General features: G+C 41.7%; 2 protein-coding genes across 6 annotated transcripts in view; one reads left to right on the top strand and one right to left on the bottom strand.

Annotated features, from left to right (window-relative positions):
- The window catches only part of HLCS (holocarboxylase synthetase), a 122,171-nt gene extending 103,726 nt beyond the window's left edge, over positions 1-18,445 (top strand). For 4 of the 5 annotated variants that reach the window (XM_064647096.1, XM_064647099.1, XM_064647098.1 and 1 more), the window contains 3 exons: positions 67-181; positions 3,572-3,785; positions 4,499-8,549. In XM_064647096.1, the coding sequence (XP_064503166.1) occupies positions 67-181; positions 3,572-3,785; positions 4,499-4,667 (498 nt within the window). In that variant the 3' untranslated portion in view covers positions 4,668-8,549. Of the gene's footprint in view, positions 1-66; positions 182-3,571; positions 3,786-4,498; positions 8,550-18,088 lie in introns of those variants that run through there. The other variant, XM_064647097.1, reaches the window with a different exon arrangement.
- SIM2 (SIM bHLH transcription factor 2) overlaps positions 8,603-19,989 on the bottom strand; it is a 58,779-nt gene continuing 47,392 nt past the window's right edge. Inside the window, exon 11 of the mRNA XM_064647102.1 lies at positions 8,603-13,040. Coding sequence (XP_064503172.1) covers positions 12,313-13,040 — 728 coding nt within the window. The 3' untranslated portion in view covers positions 8,603-12,312. The remainder of the gene's footprint in view (positions 13,041-19,989) is intronic.

Consider the following 19,989-nt stretch of genomic DNA (forward strand, 5'->3'; position numbering starts at 1 on the left):
AGCCGTGTTCTTATAATGAGTATTGAAGAGCAAAACATTTCTAATTATGTGGTTTTGTTTTTTCAGGATATTGAGCTGCGAGTAAAATGGCCAAATGATATTTACTACAGTGACCTTATGAAGCTTGGTGGAGTTCTGGTAAACTCAACACTTATGGAAACAACATTTCATATACTGATTGGTAAATGTCTATTTTCAAGCTTTTCAAGCTTTTCTATAGTGCTTTTTTTCTGAAGAAATTTGTCATTAATATCTGTATAAGGTCACATGGTAACGAAAAGAACAAATAATGACAGCAGGCATTAGGAAATAAAGCAAAATATTAAATCAAAAGGAAGCAGAAAAAGTAAATGTTTTCATTCTTCTTAATAATTCCATATGCTTGACAAGGAAAACATAAATACAAGCATTTGGGTTGATGTAGTAGAGTTCAAAGAAAGAGCATTACAGGACAGAGGGAAATTGTCCTTGATTTATTGCAAAACTAGTAGAATATGCTAAAAACTGTATCCTTTTTTTTTTCTATTTGCTTTTTTTAATGACATGACAGATAGTTAAATAAAGAACATGCCTTTTAAATCAGGAAAGAGCTATGTACACATAGTAATGTTTTTCATCTTTTTAACCATTGAGATGTTTTTATCATCTCAAGTCTGATAATCATCCTGCTGTTTGCTAAGGAAGTTTTTCCCCTCACCAGCAGCATCACAGATCTGTCAGACATGCTTAGAAACCTGCCAGCAGAGCTCCAGGTTCTGGTTCCAAAAATAATTGTCTCTGCTATGTCTGAAAAATTCCTTAGCAAGTCTAAAAGGTTAAAGAAGATGGTAACATTTGGGTTGTATTTGAATGTAACATAAGGAAAATGTCTTGGAAAGGGAATGTGGTCATGATATCTGTGTTTTTTGTCAAGCTGCTGTAATTTTAGAGGTGCAAACAAGCAAAACAGTTGAAGTGATCACCTCCTTCTGTGAAACATACCCAGGCATTACATTTTCTATTCAATTATATCCTCATTTTGTAAATAATCCACATGAACAGAATGAAAGTTACACCAAGACACTTAAGAAGTCTCTCTGTGCCCCATTAATCATTTATTGCTTCCATGTTTTTCTAGAGCCTGTTCTGGTTAACAGAGGAAAAGCAGAAATGGATCAAAAAATATTTCATTATATTGAATATCTCTTATGCAAATATTTGGTTTGGACCTTTTATTTCTTACCCTAAACACCAAACCATTAAATTCAAATTAAAACCTTCTGCATCTGTTCTCTCTCATATCCATAGGAGTTATCTTGGGGGGGTATAGACAAAAGTTGTACCTGTTCATCAGTTTACTTTCACCTAGAAGCTTCTAAAATTAAAACTTAGTTACTGCATATGAATTCAAGGAGCTTTTTTTCAGTGATGTGTCACTGAGAGCAGTTGAGGAGATTCATGGCATCTAAGTTCTTGTGTTAGTAGTGAGGGTAGATCCAACTTCCACAACAGGAAAGGTAAACCAGATGCAGCATCCCTTTTCTACAGTCATGCAGATTCCTTACCTAGACAGAATCACTGAATCATTGAGGCTGGAAAAGATCTCCAAGACTATCAAGTCTAACCTTGTGCCCGATCCCCACCTTGGTCACCCAGCGCAGAGACTCACTGAGTGAGTCGTTGAACTCACTCTTTCCGTGGCATTCATGAAGAATATCCCACGTGTGAGGACCATGGTAAAAATCAGAGCTCTTCAAATCTTCACTTGTCTGAGAATTACCTCAGAAGAACAAGGCCAAAGACAAACCTGCCTTTGCAGCTGTACCGGCGCTCAAGGCCTCGCAGAGGACGCACTTCGTGTTCGTACTTTTAAACCTGGTTCAAAAAAAAAACAAACCAAACCAAATCATTTTTTTTTTAATTGGAAAATTAAAAATTAAGAACTTTAAGGGTGGCAGGACTTTTCAGGAGAGTTGTGCAGAAGAATATACTCCATGAATGCGAAGGCCAGACCGGGAGCAGGCGCAGGCAGCCAAGCACAAGTGGAATGCAAGGGACGGCCAACGTGCGTGACCTGCAGACACTCCTCTGTCTGCCTCTGCCTCAGCTAAGGCATGTCCAAACAGTGCACAGATGCTGATGGCTCGAGCACTGGAAGATATATCAGCCACATCAGCACACTGCTGGGTGGTGCTGAATGGTTATTTTTCCCTCTTCTCGCTTGGACACCGCAGAGATGCCCCTGAGGGCCCTGAGCGCCTCATATGCCTCAAATTAGCTGGCTGTGTTTTGCCACCATGTTTATCCCCAGGTGCTTGTGCCTCAGCTGAGCTTGTCACCTCAAGGTGTCTCTTGTGTCTCAGTTTTTGAGTTGCTGAGCAGTGGTTGAAGCCTGACCTGCTGATGGACCCCAAAACCCCGTGATGCCCCCTCACGACACCAATCACAGCTTAAGGACCACGGGCACTCTCTTCCCTCGTGCTGTAGTTGAGTGGAAACAGCTGAGTTGGGATTTGCTGCCATGGCACAAAGTATTTTCCAGTTCATTTTCCTTCATCTCTTTCCAATAATACATTTCAGCTCATTTCCACGGGATCAGTGTGTTGGTACTGGTATCACTGGGCCCCGTTTGTGTGCATTCTCTGAATTAGTTAAAAATCAAAAACTCCTTTTCACCGAAGAGATCCTTCTCCTCACAGTTAACACAAATTACTTCCATGTATGAATGGTCTCATTTATAGCAAATTTACGAAACAAGGCCATCTGCACCTTCTTGCAGATGGAGGAGCATCATGTCTAAAACTGATTGACAGACAATGGGTTTTATCCCAAATGTCTGAGGAGAGAAAAAAACCCAAATTATTAGGAGAAAAAAATAAACAGGTAATACAATATATTTCTCTACATCCCTCGAAGCCTGTTCCAGCAGGCAGCAGAAAAGGCCCCAAGAGCCATATTTAAACAAGAAAGGCGTTCTGCCAACGTTATTCCAGCTGGAGAAATCTCAGCGAGACACTTGAGGCTTCTAAAGGATATGCTGTGGTGAGATAGATTAAGCAAACTGGAGTCTTACAAAGTTAAAGTTAAATCTTCTGGGCTTCCCAGAGCAAGCCAAACAAGGCTTATCAGCTGAGTGAAAAAGGTTTGGTTTCCAGAAAATGCAATCAGCCAACTGTAGTAAACACAGAGGTCTCTGAATTACGTTTTAGACTGAAAGATGAAACTCCATCTCAGAGTATGATCGGGGGTTCACTGAGAGTTGGCTGATGACATGAAAGAATTTCTCACTTTGATGTTGCTGTAACCAAGGTGCCAGTCACCATCTTCCCACCCCTCATTGATAGGATGGTGTGGTGTTGAAAGACTGTGCTGGATTCACTTCTGTAATTCTAAAGAGCATTTTGAGGGCAAGGAACAAGTAAAATCTGAACTGAGAATCATAACTACAAGAGTAAGAAGGTGTAAGAGACTGAAAAAAATCAGCTACTGGAAACATCCCTAGGGATAATTGTATTGAGTAGCTGAATAAAGTAGTGGCTCTGGTGGTAACAAAGTGTTCATCCCTTTGATACTTCTTGTTTGTCTTCTTCAGGCTTTGGATTTAATGTGAATAACAGCAACCCCACCATATGCATCAATGATCTCATCACGAAATTTAATAAGGAAGAGGGGACAAAGCTGAAGCCTTTAACTGCAGACTGTCTCATTGCAAGGACTGTCACTGTGCTGGAGAGGCTCATAGATATTTTTCAGGAGAAGGGGCCCAATGGAATTCTTCCCCGTTACTACAAGTACTGGGTACACAGGTAAGAATAATGTTCTTCTCAGACTTTCTTTTAAGCAAGTTGGTAGAAGAACTGCTGGATATTTTGTCTTTTTCTACTTTTTCTACTAAATTTCCTTTAATACAAGTAAATTAATTAAAATGTACTCCCAAGCAGGATGTACATTTTTAAGGGAGAATAAAAGTAGCACCCCAAAAAATCAACGGACTAGCATGAGTTCAAGAATGCTCCCAGGTATTTTACTTGTATCATCTCCAAACAAAGGGAGTTGAAAATTATTTGTTTTGAGATTGATGAAGCTGCTGTGCTTCTATAAAAAAAAATAGACTGTTTGGATTAACTCCAACTCTGTTCATTCCACAAAAGGAATTTAAAACAGATAGAAAATGCTGCTGAAAATCACTTTCTGTAAAGAACCAGTGAAGTGGGAAATAAAAATAATCTGCTGGAGGGTGAAGCCTTCCCTGTGAGGGTGGTGAGGCCCTGGCACAGGTTGCCCAGAGAAGCTGTGGCTGCCCCTGGATCCTTGGAAGCATCCAAGGCCAGGCTGGATGGAGCTCTGAGCAACCTGGTGTGGTGGAAGGTGTCGCTGCCCATGGCAGGGGTTTGGAATGGGATGATCTCTAAGATCCCAGTCCATTCTGTGATTCATTCTGTGATTAGTCCTCTGAGGTGTTTTGAATGGTGCAGTGCCCACCATTGCTCACTGACAGCCTGGTTCTCCCTGTTCCCAGCGGGAAGCAGGTCCGTCTGCACAGCGAGGACGGGCCGACCGCCTGGATCGTCGGGATCGACGACTATGGATACCTGCAAGTCCACCAAGAAGGCAAAGGGATCGATTCTGTGCACCCAGATGGCAACTCCTTTGACATGCTGAGAAACCTCATAGTCCCAAAGCATTAACTGTCCCCCGAGCTCACAGCACCAGGGGAGACTCTTTAGTGTTTGGCACTGTCGGCTAAACTCGCTCAGAGGTGGGACGGGGAGTTGGCAGCTTGATTTTTTTTCCCTTCTGATTTTCTGCTGTCTTTGGTTTTTGAAGTGGATAACTTCAACAGTTCAAAAAGAGGTGGTGATCTCATAGCTGAAGGCCTTTATTCTTTTGTATTAACTTTAAAACACACCGACGTTGCCGTTCTTTGTAAGTGTCTATTCTTTGTGAGGAGTCTGGTTGCAAAGGAACCCCTTGCAATGAACAGAACTTTCTCTTGACTTACACACTGTATTGGAGAAACTGAAGTGGCTGAATAGTTCCTTTTTGTGTCTCTCTGTTTTTATTGTACTTTAGCAAAGTGCAGGACAATATTTACTTTTTTTTTTTACTCTGTTTTTTTAAACTACATTCTGTTTTATGTGTTGTCTGCACTAAAAACACCTGGGACGTCATACATTTCTGACTTACTGGGATTACCACTGTGCTTAACTTCAGGTCTAAGTGGAGATCCTTGCTGATCTGGTTCTTCTCCACGTGGGCCTGTGCAACAATTTACCAACCTGTGCTTTGGTCTCAGGTCTACAACTCTAGTGGCTGCCTTGAGTTTTTTGGAGAGTATTCCATCAGCACTTAGGAACTGTGGTTGGTTATCCAAATTCCTGGCACTCTGCTCTTCTTAGGCAATTGGATCCAAGTAAATCATCTCGTGTGTCCTTTGAATCATAGTTTTCCAAGAGGATTTAGCCCCTGTAAGAAAAGCCCACTGGAGTAGTGTCTCACCAAGGTTGTTGTGGAATCCCAGTCAGGAGAGGGAACCTCTGATTAGCTTAAAATTTGATAGTAGTTATATTGTGATCTCAGTGAAATTAAGTGAAGAAATGAGATTCTTTGCTGTAAGGAACTACTCCAGTGAGAAAGAGAAAACACCCCATCCACCCGTGTCCGGATTCTCTTCCACAGCTTCCGTGGTCACCCCCTTTCCCAAAGCAGAGCGTCTGGGTTTGCTGCTAACCATTAAAAGCAGGAGCTGACTTGAAAGTAGCTCGTTTTGGGGGCTGCCTGCCCAGTTCCAGGTGGGTTGCAACACCTTGCTCATGACTGGGAAGCATCCTGGAGCATCCCTGTGGGAGTTTCCGTGCGACGGCGGCGGCTCGGCGGGTTTTTCTCCTGGGCCTTCACACCAAGACTTGGCCACCACAGCTCTTCAGACAACTCTGTGCAAAATAAGTTTGTCCTAGGTGTGATGTTTCCTCAAGCCTCATTTCCTCAAGTAGGCAGCACTGCTTGTTCCATTCCCTCGTCCCTGCTGGAGGTGGATCAGCCAAATTGGTTTCCACAAAGGAAATTACGGCCTACACGCCAGAAACGGGGGTTTGGGGTTAAAGTTCGCCTCCTAAACAACCTGAACATGTTAGGAGATTGTTTCAGTTACAAAGCCAAGAAGTCTTAAAATCAGGAAACTGGTCTGTAATGGTAGTTTTGACCAATCCTCACATATTGCAGCTAGTGCAAGAAATTAGGTTGTCCCTGTTACATTTAGGATTTTGTGCTCCACATCACAGTAGATTTGTCTTGTGTCCCTGCTGGTTTGTTTTCCCCCATGATCCAGATCATGTGAGGCTGCACACCAGTATTAGATGGAACTGTCCAGTGGAGTGTAGACAGCTGTTAATTGGCATAATTAAAATGATACACACCAACACCAGATTTTGCTTTTTCCCACCAGAGGCTTTCAAAACTGCTTTGGACTGAGAATCTTCTGGCAGCTACCTTTATTTCAGAATTAAATATTGATGCATGTTGTAATCATGTGAAATTCGAGTCTGACTTAATACAGTTTAAATAAAAAAGAAGAAACTACATATATGCACATACATAAAAAGTGTGTGTGTGTGCACATGCACACTCACATCCTGTGCATCTTCACTCATTGTCTGCTTTTTCCTTCAAGCAGCTCGTGAGCAATGTCAGCTGGGGAAAGCAGAGCTCTGGTACTGGTTTTCCAACCACACAGGTTTACAAAACTTTACCTTAATCTGATATTTGTAGCTAAAACACTGTCTCTGCTTTGGCTTTGGCACTGCAGGATGTGCCTGTGGGAAGCACCTTGGATTTTGGTCGTATTCCAGGGAGACTGAGAAGTGCCTGTAGAGATTTAACAACCAGGTCATGCTTGCATGGCTTCCTTAAAACATGTTCTCCCTTCACAAGGGAAAAGGATAAAACATGTTCCTGTGTGGAGGGAAGAATGGACTTGCAAACCTTCAGTGGCTGAGGGATTTTTTAAGAGCAAAATGCTGCAGCATTTCCTGGTTGCTGTTGTTCCTTTTTGGATTCCTTTCTGGTTGCCTTAATGGTGAGCTGGTTCTATTCTCACTTTGATTTTTAAGGTTATTCCAAAAATTTTTGCATTAGGAAGACACTTAGCATTGAACTTCCTTTCCACAAGCAAGATCTTTGAGTCTGGGTGTGCCAGGGCACAGGTTGGGTGCTCTGGGAATATCACTTGGCCTTTTTAGTGGCCTCTTCTGGTGTCTAAAACTTACCTGTGGTTCTTGAGGAAACTGCCTGGACTTTGGATGAAGGGCTTGTTGCTTCCCCTTCAGAAGAACCAAAGACAGGGAGAATTCCTGGAGTAAGGTCCTTGTAAGGAGCAGCTGGTCCTGTGGAGAAGCCCAGGAGCCTCTGTCAGGTAGATGGGAAGCCCAGCCAGGAGTCTGACTCCTCCTGTGCCAAACTTGGCACGCCCAGAAAGCCACAACATTTTTGTAGGAAAATGGTTGTTATTCTTGTTCTCAGACAAATGTGGTGCAGAGTGTCTCTGGACATCGGTATGGAGAGAATCAGACAACTCCAGACCCAGGAGTAATGCACTGAAAATGTTTCATTTCGTTCAACTGTCTGGATTAGTAAAACACCTCTTCCATTGTGGGGCTGATGTCATATCTTAAACTATTTTCTTGATGAAGTGCTTTCAAAAAAACCCCATTTATTACGACGTCCATATTTCTGCGACTTCATTTTTTTTTTCCCCCCTCCAGGACTCTGTTATAACGTTTCTCATTGTGAAAACATTTGTGGAGGTTGTTTATTGATAGGAAAACTTCTGCTGGGCGTGTTGGCACGTGTGTGTGTTCAGAGGGAGGCGAGCAGGTTGTGCCCAGTCAGCAACAAAGCTGCTTCCAAAGATTTGAAAAAGTAATAATGTGCTTAACGTTTAAGAGCTCGAGCAGCACATCTCGCTTCTAGTAAAACGTTTATAAGACTTCAGAGCTTTTTTATTTTTTAAATATATCCAACAAATCAAGGGGCTATTACCTGGAAATAATATTAAAGCATTTAATCCTTTATGCTGCTGCTTCATTGCACAAAAATTTATTTCTTTGCTTTTTCCTGATTCAGCTGCATCAGCAGTTTAAAAAATTACTCTGTGCAACTCCTTTGGAACATGCAGGAGCTTTATATGTATAAAAAAATGTCTGCCATTGTGCTGCAAAGAGCTGATTCCTGGGGGCGACTGGTTTAATAAAAGCATTTGCATGTGTAAGTGGCAGCAGTGATGCACTGCCCTGATCAGACACCAAAGAAATTAAATCTGGGCTGAGGAAGGACCAGAGGTCAAAAAATGATGGAGAAAAGAGAACTGCAGGGAAGAATTGCAAACTGATGTCGTGCTTGAGTAGCTCATTAGTGATTCTGTGTTATTTGCAGTCCCCCAAGTGTCTTCCTTTGAAACACAACGTGGCTAAAATACAATAAATTTAAATTAAAAAAAAAATCCTTGTATTTTATAGTACGTTAATTGTCAGATATAAACCACGATGGGAATAAATTTTCAAATATGCACCATTGTTTGTGAAACCCTGTGTTTTGTGGTTTAAAAAGAAAAAGAGGACTCCAGCTCGATTTTCCTTTGGCTACAGGATTTTTATTAACATTTTAACCGTTTTGTTTTACATAATAAATAAGCAAAAATGCTTTACATTTTTTCAGGGAATACATATATAATTCTGAGCATTAATAGGTTGTTTGGTTTGCTTGCTTCTTCACCTACACTTGCCAAATAGCTTTTTACCTGCATCATATAAAAAAAAAAAAAAAAAAAAAAAAAAAAAAAAGCAAAATCTAAAGTTCAGGAAAAGAAACGGAATAATAACATTTTCTCTGTGTTGTTTTTGAAGCGTGACTGAAGTGTTGAGAAAACCATTTGTGTCCTGTTTTGAGATTTTTTAGAGAAATTCTGGCAGATTTCCCGTTCGTTTGCACTTTCAGTGATATATTCTCCAAATTTTACATCCACTGTGCTTAATTCCCTTAAATTACTTTCATGCCCTTTTTCAAATCATGGGCCTGCAGAGACCTGGAGATGAGTCTGTTCCCTTATCACCTTATTTACATTGCACTCTTTCAATTAAGAGGGTAAAAACTTCACGTGGGATTGACTTTTCCGACTTTACACTGGTCTGGTGGAAGGTTCCCTGTCCATGGGGGTTGGAAGTGGATGATCTTTAAAGTCCCTTCCAACCCAAACCGTTCTATGATTCTTTGATTTTGATGGAATATTCCCTCTCTCACTCTCCATATCATTTTCTTGCCAGATCTGAACCCCCCCCAAGGGTTAAAATCCTGTGAAGCCTCACGACAAAGGCGTCTGCAGTGGTTCAAAGGGAGAAATGAGGTTGTTTTTCATAATATATTCCAATTCACACTCCACTTCAGTGTCATAATTTTTTCCCATTATTAAAACCACTGCCACTGTGGTGGCTGTGCCCTGTTGTGCACCTCGAGTGTGCTGAGAACATCTGTAGTTTAACTGATTAAAAGTCGTATTTTTCTCCCGATATAATTGACTCCCGTCCCAGCTGTGAACACAAAAATGCTGTTTTCTGGTTTTGGAATGGCAGGAAAAAAACATTCCACACGTTTGCTTTTGTAATCACAGGTCTTTCCTAAAAACTTTCCCCTGTATTATCATCTGTGAATGTGTAATTGGTTCATTTTTGCCTAATAGGGGAAAGTTCCGGTGCCCGAGTGTCGCGTCCCATAAAACATCTGGGGGAGAATGATGGAACACCTCCTCTGCTCAGGCTCCCTGAATAAAGCCTGGAAGTGTGAATAACAGGCTAGAGGCTGGAGAAATATTTTGTGGTGTTATGCTGAGAAATATCAATGGTGTCTTTTAACCAAAGCCTAATTTGTACGTTCCCAAAACCGTGTTTTTATAGCGAGAAGGACTCGGAAGAACGGCAAAAACGCAGCAGATTTTGGGTGCAGCAATGCCATTAATGAGGTACGAAGTGCAGTGTGAGAGTTGTGCATCAGGTTTCTTTTTAATGATGCAAACAATGCCAGTTCCTCCTTTCCAGGGCATGGGTTTAATTTAACAAAATTAACATCTGCATAATTGCGCCTTTTAAGGAGCTGGGGTCATTTGTCAGCACCACTGGCAGGGAAGGCTCTTAACCACAGCCACTGTAAAACCAGCTTGTGTCTCATCCCTTTGATTTATAAAGTCAGAGTGATAATAATTTACATTTTTACAGCTTTTCTGGAGACTTGCAACTTCTCCAGCATTAAACAAACCAAGGAGCACAGTTGCACTGATTTATGCTGGTTTGGTTCTGCTTTTGGTTGTGGGGTTTTTTTAAGTCACTGTTCTGGAAATCACTGATTAGGTATTTTTTGTTATATTTAGCATGAAATATAATTTTCATGCAACTGAAAACATCAGACAAGTGAGAGCTCCCAAGCGAACATCACTTTATAATAAAGTCTTCTCTGTTAACCTTTTAATTTTTAAGCAATTCAAATACTAAAAATTGTTTTCAAACCTATGATTTAAAAGTATTTTTTGTGTACTCGTAGCAATAAATATTCATACCTAGAAGGAAGTGACTTTATTGTTGTGTTCTGGTGGAAGGTTCACTGTCTGTGGCAGGGGGTTGGAACTGGATGATCTTTAAGGTCCCTTCCAACCCAAACCATTCTGAGATCCTTTGAGAAAGTATTTATGTGGCTGGTGCAATATGGAAAAAACTCTTGCTCATGGATTGCACCTTGTCAGATAAAACCATAAGGGAGTAAACACTTTAAAAAATTACACGTTCTCCATCCTTCATGTGCAGCAATAGAATCACAGAATGGTTTGGGCTGGAAAGGACCTTAAAGATCACCCAGTTCCAACCCCCTGCCATGGGCAGGGCCACCTTCCACTAGACCAGGTTGTCTCCTTCAGTGAAGGTCTTTTAGAGGGATAAGAGAGAGACTTTGAAAAGTCTGAATCACCCTTGAATTGGGCTAAAAAGCAGAGTTGACTCGGATCTACAGCAACATTTGTTGTTGTTTTTTATGGCTCTTGTTTAGGGAGTCGTTCGTTGTTCTGTCAAGAAAAGAACTGAGGAAGTTTGGGAAGTGGTTCAAAACCACAGTGGACTGACTGTTGTCAGTTAAACACACACAGACCCACGTGTCTCCTCCTTTGTAAACTTCACAAAGAAGTAAAAATAAAGGGGGTGAAAATCTCTTCCTAACTGGCTGGACAAAATGGGAGCGTTTGTGCAATTTGGGATTTGTGAAGTGCACGAGTCAGTCAGACCCCAGTCCTACCTTTGTGCTGACAACAAGATTTATCCTTAAGGAAGTTCAGTGTGTTGAAAGCTGAACCTTTCAAAGTTCACAATTCTGGCAAGTTTGAAATAAAGCATAAACGTTCTTTATTCTCTTGACTATAAAGAAAACATTTCTGGTGCTGTTATTCAGATGCATTTTTGAGCAGCTGGGGTTAAAATCTGCACAGTTCTCCCAGAATTCCCAATGAAACACATGATTGAGAAGTTTCTTTTTCTTATTACAACACTTTATGGGGAATAGTTGTTAGTTCCTGCTACGCAATTTGTCCCAATTTGCCATGACAAGACCTGTAACCCTGTAATACATATTAATTTGTTGTATTGTCCCTTGTCAAGATGAATGGTGGTGGTAACAATCTCAGAACACTGAAATCTACGTTAAATAAATCAAATTTAGGTTTGATTTATTTAGTTTAAAACATTTTGGGTAATTAATAAATAAGCTTTTTTTTTTTTTCCCCAAACACGTGTTCTGTTTGGTTAGTACAGCTGTATTGTGGCCACTAAAAATCACCAATCTCTCAACAAAGTTCATTTGTCAGGGTGTGGGGTGGAAAGCTGATGTAAAGTTTTCACACAATTTGTCCAAAAAAAAAACTAAACTAGTGTGTATAGTTAATGATAAAAAAAAAAAAAATCTTGAATGTATTTTGAGAAGGAGGGGGTTAAGGAAAAAAAAAAAATGTTCTTCATATAAATCTCTGCATATAACACCTATCATTTCTTTTTGTTGCACACTATAAAATAACAAAAATAAGATCTGTAACGTGTCTTCCCACCGGCACCAGAGCTCAGTCTGGGACAACGAAGCGCGGGAAGCTGGATGGAGGGGGATTTTCCTGACCACTGTCACACGAGCCTGTCCCTCACCGACCCTCAGCTGCTCTCAGTAAATGTAACCGTGTTTTCTCATGCTTTTTTTTTTTTTTTTGTGAATCATTACAGTTTGGCTTCTTAATTAAAGGTAAATACTCCTCTGTTACCGTCACCTCCCGTTGGCAATTATTACAGAAGTTCCGATATAGTGGGGTAGTGCAGATTCCTTGTGGGTTTCTGGAGAGGAAGCCGAGGAGGGGCTTTGGTTTTTGTAAAGAAACGTATTTACTTCCTCGGAATTGTATCCATAGCTTTCCCCCGCGTGGCCCGTGGCCGTGCAGGACGAGGTTTGGAACGCGCCGTGCTTGGCCAGAACGTGGTGGTAATTGAGGAGCACGAACGGGACTTGTCCCGAGGGTCTCACATCCATCACACGCTCGCTCTCGGAGTCGTGGTCGAGCTTTACAGTCATTCTCTCCTCGCCGTCCAGTTCCTCCAGGTTTGCAGGGTGGTGACCAATGTGCCCGTACTTGGGTTCTTTCACACAAATCCTTCTTGTCTGCTCGTACACCGAGGGCATTGGCAGGAGGTGACTTAGTTGTCCTATAGCTTTGGACTGGAAACATTCCGATTTTGGCAGCAGGGAGCTGGCAATGGAGTTTGAAAAAGAACTTTCGTTAATGCTCATTTTTTCTTGGAGGTCTCTGTTGAAGGCCAACTTGTTCTCCTCTTTAATGAGGTGGGGAGGCGGCTGGATCCTGGGTTCTATTTTGTTGTGTTTCATGAGGGTGGAATCATAAATCTCTTCTTTGTACCTGCTGCCTGCCATGGGCGTGGTGCAGCTCGTGAAGTTGTCGGGGAGAGCATCCTGGCTGTATCTCCTGTTGGATATGGGGACTTGCAGGAAAGAGAAAACACATTAGTAACTGACCACAACCCCTGTAAGAGTCAGACTCAACACTTTATGCCTGAACTTTAATACCCATTTGGTTTGGGCCAGATCCAGGTCCCAGTGAAGACATTAGAGACATTCCCGTTCGCCTCAGTGGCTTTGGATAAATCTCTTTAAGACAGGGCTGGAAAGTTAAAAAAAAAAAACCCACCCAACCTCTTCAGAAGAGTTGAACCATCCTGAAAAGCTTTTATATGTGAAATGCCCATTAATTTACTTGACTGAATAATTGCATCACTGACGTTATTAATATAGTTAAATCTGGGAAATTAAACCAGAGAAATACTTGGAAATGTGACCTGTCAAAAAATGTTGACCTTAAGGAAGCTCCTTGCAGAGATTTATCAAAGGATTTACCAAAGGCTGGGCGACATTATTACATATCAGTGATCCCATGGTTAGAGTAAAACAGAATTTATTCTTCCTGTCACTGTGGGAGTGTATTGGACACATCCTTGTGAGGAGAACATCTAATTCATGATATCTATTCATGATATATGTAATACCTAGGTAGATATTAGAAGGTGACGTGTCAGTGTCTAATTTGTGATACCTCTTTGTGGTATATGTGATATCTGGATTGTGTCACGTTAAAGACTTTGCTCTTTCTCTTTGAAAAACTAATATCAAGTATTAAAAACATCTATAGGAAAGCAACCTAAATGCCCCTTGAGTAATGCTGTATTTCTGCTTTTAAGATAGTATCATGTAACAATATATATATTAATATTATATATACTATATATAATTATATATAATCATAATATATAATATATATTTTTATATATTATTATTTATATATATATTATTATATAATATTATAAATGAAGGGTACAACATTGTCATTTAAACTACTCCTCCAAGGCATTTTTGGAAGTTTTATGTTAAAGGAAAAACAAGGCCCAGAGCAAATTTCTCAAGTTAAACCTAAACTCAGTTTTGTGTTACCTTCACTGAAAGCCATGGACACTTAAGTGCCTTTTGTAAAAGGGATTTGCTGTTTTTCTAAGAATTCTATTCAACATCCTAAAGGTTTTGGAGTTCCCCTGTAGTGGTTGGTGATGTAACTGTAGCCTCTAATAATTAAATATTCCCTGTGCTGTAGTAGACTGGCAAAGCCTTCATGTATAACAGAGGAAGCAGAAACAGCTCAATTGTCCCCCTTTTTTTTTTTATATGCAGAACTCCATTAATTTCAGAGGGAGTTGCACCACATAATTAACACCAGAATTTAAACAGAAATCTGGTTCCAATTTCTTCTTGATCAACACACCACCCTCTTAGAAACAATAACCTTTCAAGTTATTCTTTTTCGTTTCCATGGATATATTTTTTACCAAGAAGTACATGCTGAACTAAACTGAAATACTCAGCAGCTGTTGAAAAATGGCCTTTTTAGATCACAAATCAAACCAGGATTCGGCCACGTGCTTGAGTATAACTTGGAAATTTCACCTGTGTAGTGACACTGATTTTAACTCCACATTTGATATTTTTGCTACGAATAAGTGTAGATGCTGAGAGCTACTGACATATAATTAATCTGGTGTAACTAATCTGATATTCTGGTTTTGACTTCCCCAGGAGCAATGGGTTTGTCTCCTTACTTCAGTGTGGAATATTCTCACTTTATGGCTCTCCTCTAATCTCTGAACAAAATGTTGTCCTTTTCCATTTTTAGAGACTAAGAGAACTTGGAAGAAGCTGGAGCAACACAGCAACCAGTTGGCCCCTGTCTTGTTATCTTCCTTTCTGTAATCTTGGGTTCTGCTGGGCTCGTGGCTGCCTTTTTGGCTCCAATGAGTAATTTGCATACTTGGGAGATGTGCAGGATACAATCCATTCTGTTCTATCCTGTCTCCCAAATGTGGTTTTCATCTCTTTTCTTGAGGAAGAAGGTAAAAGTCTGGTTAATTGTTTGCAGGCTTCCACTGAAGTTGTCAGCACGTTTGTGGAGTCAGAGCAGAGAGAGGAGCGAGTCAGGCCCTGACCTCTGCTCGGTGTGAGCAGGGACAGGACCCAGGGAAGGGCTGGAGCTGGGACAGGGCAGGCTCAGGGTGGATCTCAGGACAAGGTTCTTCCCCCAGAGGGTGGTGGGCACTGCCCAGGCTCCCCAGGGCAGTGGGTACGGCCCCAAGGCTGCCAGAGCTCCAGGAGGGTTTGGACAACACTCTGAGGGATGGGGGGAGTGTTGAGGTGTCCTGGGCAGGGCCAGGGCTTGGACTGGATGATCCCTGTGGGTCCTTCCAGCTCAGGATATTCTGTGATTCTGTTACATGATATTCTGCAGTGCAAGACCACAGGGCTTTTTGTCTGCTCACATTCAGAAGAGTTACTGGACTTAAATCTGCTTTTGTCTTCCTTTGCAGGCAGAAACCTGAGGATGCCCTGGGACATCCTGGGACTCCTCCTGGGGAGCTTTTCCTACAGAGGTTCACAGAAAGCTGAGCAGCTGCTCTGTGTTGCTGTGGAAGGGCAGCACCCCCAGGGTCACTTCCATGTGAGCAGTTGCCAGAGAACCTGCCCTGGCAGGTGCACAGGGATCCCTCACATCCTGCACTTCTCTGGGAGTGTTCCAGAGGTGCCTGGATGTGGCCCTTGAGGCCGTGGATTAGGGGTGATTGTGGTGGTGCTGGGTGAGGGTGGCACTGGATGATCCTGGAGGTTTCTTCCAACCTTGGTGATTCTGTGATTCTCTGGGTATAAACACTTTATGGTCACTGAAGTCAGTTCATGACTTCAGGATGCTTTTCAGGTCACTCTTGTGCCAGAGCAACTCAGCTGTGTCAGGTGAGCTGGATACACTGCACACCTAAGGTTCTATATCATACAATCATGGAAAGGTTTGGGTTGGAGGGGACCTTAAACATCAACCAGTGCCACCCCCTGCCATGGGCAGGGACACCTCCCACTAGCCCAGGTTGCTCCAAGTCCCATCCAACCTGGCCTTGGACACTTCCAGGGATCCAGGGACAGCCACAGCTTCTCTGGGCAACCTGGACCAGGGCCTCCCCACCCTCACAGGGAAGGATTTCTTCTCAATATCTAATCCAACCCTACCTTCTCTCAATTTAAAACCATTTCCCCTTGTTCTGTCATTATCTGCCCATATAAAAAGTCCCTCTCTCTCTTTTTTATCCCTCTGTGTCAAACAAAGCAAAGATACAACAGGTCTTAATACTCTCCATGCCCATGAGAAAGACACTTTTTAGATTAACTGAATATCTGTGCTGTGTCCTGGTCTAAATCCTACTTGTAAGTCATCCGAGACATGGGTTGATGTTCTCTGTTATTCTCCCTCCAAAACCAAAGATAAGACAACATGATCTTCCAGACCTCTTTGTCTCTAGTGGAGTACACTTTGCAAAAATGTCACTTATTTCTTTCAGGAGGAAGATAAACCTGGAGCTTTTTCATGGGTTTTCTCAGTGTTCTTCCTAATTCCCTGACTTTGGACATGATTAATAGCACTGAGCCTCCCACAGAGAGCACAGGCTGGCCAACAGCACAAACTGAAGGAGAAGTGGGTCCTGTGGTATCCACAGTAGCAATTTATCCATTTGAGTGTACAAAGGAAACTTCCCTCACTAAGAATATGGTTGCCTTCACTGAAATGAGCTTCTTTTCTGATGACTAGGCCAGCTGGGGGAGAAAAAAAAAAAAAAAAAGTGGAAGAAGCTTCAAAACCAGATTCTGAGGCAGAAACATCTGATTTGCAGGCACTTGTATCTGCTACGTGCCTTTTCAGAGCTTTGATGGCTTGGCATGATCGTCTCCCAATCTCTGATCTCTCCCAAAGAAGCTATTTTCCATGGAGAAAAATGTCTTTGGCCCACGGCGCTCTTGGCAGGCGCTCCCGTGGATGTGATGTGGAATAGCCCTTGCATCCAACCCGGTTGCCAGATGTCATATTTGGCATTGCCTTTGGATGGATGGGAGACAATGATGCTGAGCAGATCCTCCCTTGCTTTGAAGCTCCCTGGCTGTCAGTTTTTCAGGGAGCCACTGGAAAAAGCAGCAGTTGACAGGGTAAGGGAGATCAGACGCCCCCTTTTACAGCAAAAAAAGTGGCTCCCAAAGGTTCGGATTTTGCTTCTGCCACCAGCCTCAAAAGTGCAGCAGCACTGACTCAGCTTCAGGAGGAAACAAGGCTGGAACAATTAGATATAAATCCTGTCTGCAATGGAGCCTCTGTTTTTCTTTTGCTTCTTACAACACTATGTGTCAAGCCATGATCTCAGACCAGGCCCATGTTTGACCGTATTCTTCTTTTTTCCCCTCCTAAACAGCACAACTGTCAGTGCTTCTGAAAGGAATTAATTGTACCAAGTCAGTTTTCATCAAATATCTGCTAAAATCCATCTGTGCTCAAAAAAGAACCCACACATTCCAACTTAAGCAACAAAACCTTAAGTAGAAGTGGAACCAGAAATAAGAACCACTGGTATAGCAGCTCCATTTTTCTCATCATGACGAAAATGTGTTTCCTCATCATGAGAAAAATGTGTTTCCTCATCATGAGGCAAGTGTGATGAGGCTGACAAATACCAGGAGTTGCTTGCAGGTTTTTTTGGGGCGGGTTTTTTGGGTTTTTTTACCCTGACATATTTAACAGTATTCCTGTGGAAACCTTCTGATGGAATATATTTACTCTGAGCTACCTGCCCACACCAATTGCTTATCTGCTGCTCTGCTCACTGGGCTTTGCTGACAAATGTTATGGCCAGTTTTAGAGTCTGTTCTCTGAACAGGCTCTTCTTTCCACATCCATTCTCAGTGTTGGTCTGGGAGCAGAGAAGAAGAGCTGGGCTGATTTCTCTACACCTAGAGTAGCTCTATTCTATCCTTACTGCAGAATTCACTTCAATCTTTATCCTTATCCTCAAAAAATGAAACTTTTCTTTTTCTTTTCTTTTTTCTTTTTTTTTTAGAGACAAAGCCATTTCTTATTTTTGGTCTAAAATTCCTCCTTTTCCCACACAGTCCACAACAGCAACCAAAGGAAACCAGCAAATTAGAGGAGCATGAGCTCAGGAAAAGCATTTAACCTGCTCTTGGCTGTAAGAAATGCTTCAGCCTTGCTCATTTTCAACCTAAACACAGAAGAGTGAAGTGAAATGCCGCGGTCAGTGAGGTGAGGTCCATCAGCTGGGTGAGGTCAAACAGTCCTGTGAAGGACAAAGCCCTGGGGAGAAGTTATTTGCTCCTCTGTGGGGGACACATTCCATGTCTGATGCTGTCTGATGAGGAAGTTCAGCCCTTAAACATCTGCTGATATTCACTTCAAGATCTTGGCTATCTAATGTAGTGTCCCTGAGTGAATAAATTTTTGTTTCTGGTGCTCAAAAAACTGTCTTGAGCCCACCTTTTCTAATTTTTTTTATATTAAATTTTTACTAATTCTCCTTTCATTCCAACCTCGCCATGCAGGAAGAAAGGAGTGTTTCCACCCAACTTTATAACAGATGTCCACCAGTCCATCCTCATCAGTGATTTTAAACTGATCAAAATAGGGTGCAGGTGAGATCTAAGGGTTGGCTCTGGATTGGGAAGGGATAAACCAGAGTGCTGCTTAAAGGAATTCTTCTAAATTCAGCAGGTTTCCAGCCCTGTGCATTCTGTTACAGAGCTGATCTGAATTCTGCACTTGCTGATGTTCTCTGACAGTTTCAGATACATCTTAACTCACAAAAAACTAATTAATGTGACTGTCCAAACTAGTTTGTGGTGGGGTTTTATATGTAATTTTACTTTGCATCTCTCTGTAACAGGTTTTTGCACAACTCACAGTTACTGAAAGTAAAGTCTGTGGGGAGGGGGGGAATCTAGGCCAACTAAGGCTATTTTTGCTAAAATGAGCAGCAACCTGAAATCTCAGCAGAACTTGGCTTTGAGGCTCATTCATGAAAGCAATTATTTCATCAAAGCAATTATATTTAGAGTTGTGTGAGAGGAAGGTGAATGAGGGGAGTATTTAATGCTGTTACTTGAGCTGAAGATACTCTTGACACCATCCTGAAACAGTCTAATTTGCCAGAGTCTGGTTTGTCCTACTATTTTTATTTCTTTAGATAATTAACATTGTTCCTTGCCTATGTTGGAGGAGAAAACATCACAGCTTGACTCAGCTTTCATTTTCCAGTTGGCCCAGCTGTGAGCCCAGGAGTGTTTATAATGAGAGATCAAGCTCTGCCAAAACCACTGCAATAAACCCTATTATTGTTGAATACAGGGAAAAAAATTAATGGGTTGGACTAGATGATCTCCAGAGGTCCCTTCTGTGATTCTGTGATTAGAGTGTATTTTGAGCTGCTTCACATTTGGTTACTTCATAACTTTTCAAGGTTATTTTTACAGGTTACCACCTCAAAGGAGTCAATGTCTTCAGTGCTTCCTTCAAAGCATTTGAGCTGGCCATCTGTACAGGGAGATAGATAGTGGGGAGGAGCACTAAAGACATTTTCAAGTTCAGAATTATTATCAAATAAAGCAGAATTATTGCCCTGTAGTAACTGTAAGGTGAAGACATTCCTACTGGCTTTGTGCTCAGAAAGGACAACCTTCAATTTTTATGGAAACAGATCGTGTTTATTTTAATTCCTGTATGTGAGCTGAGGTACATTTTGGTTCAATCTGACTTCAGCAAAGACTTACCTGAGCAATTCCCCTAAAGAACTCTGAGAGTGCAAAACATGAGGGCGAACTGTGCCAATATTGAAGGAGGTGATATCTCTGTGCTGTTCTAAAAGTGATCCTGGTGAATCCATTCCACCAGGTGAATTGGTGAATACTGATAATATTCCCAATCAAGTGCTGATGGTAATGGGAAGAAGGATCAACATGTGAACGCTGTAAACACAGTGGTTGTTACCTTTCACTGCCTCTGATTTTTTG

The sequence above is a fragment of the Pseudopipra pipra genome, chromosome 2 (assembly GCF_036250125.1).
Source record: "Pseudopipra pipra isolate bDixPip1 chromosome 2, bDixPip1.hap1, whole genome shotgun sequence".
Classification (NCBI taxonomy): domain Eukaryota; kingdom Metazoa; phylum Chordata; class Aves; order Passeriformes; family Pipridae; genus Pseudopipra; species Pseudopipra pipra.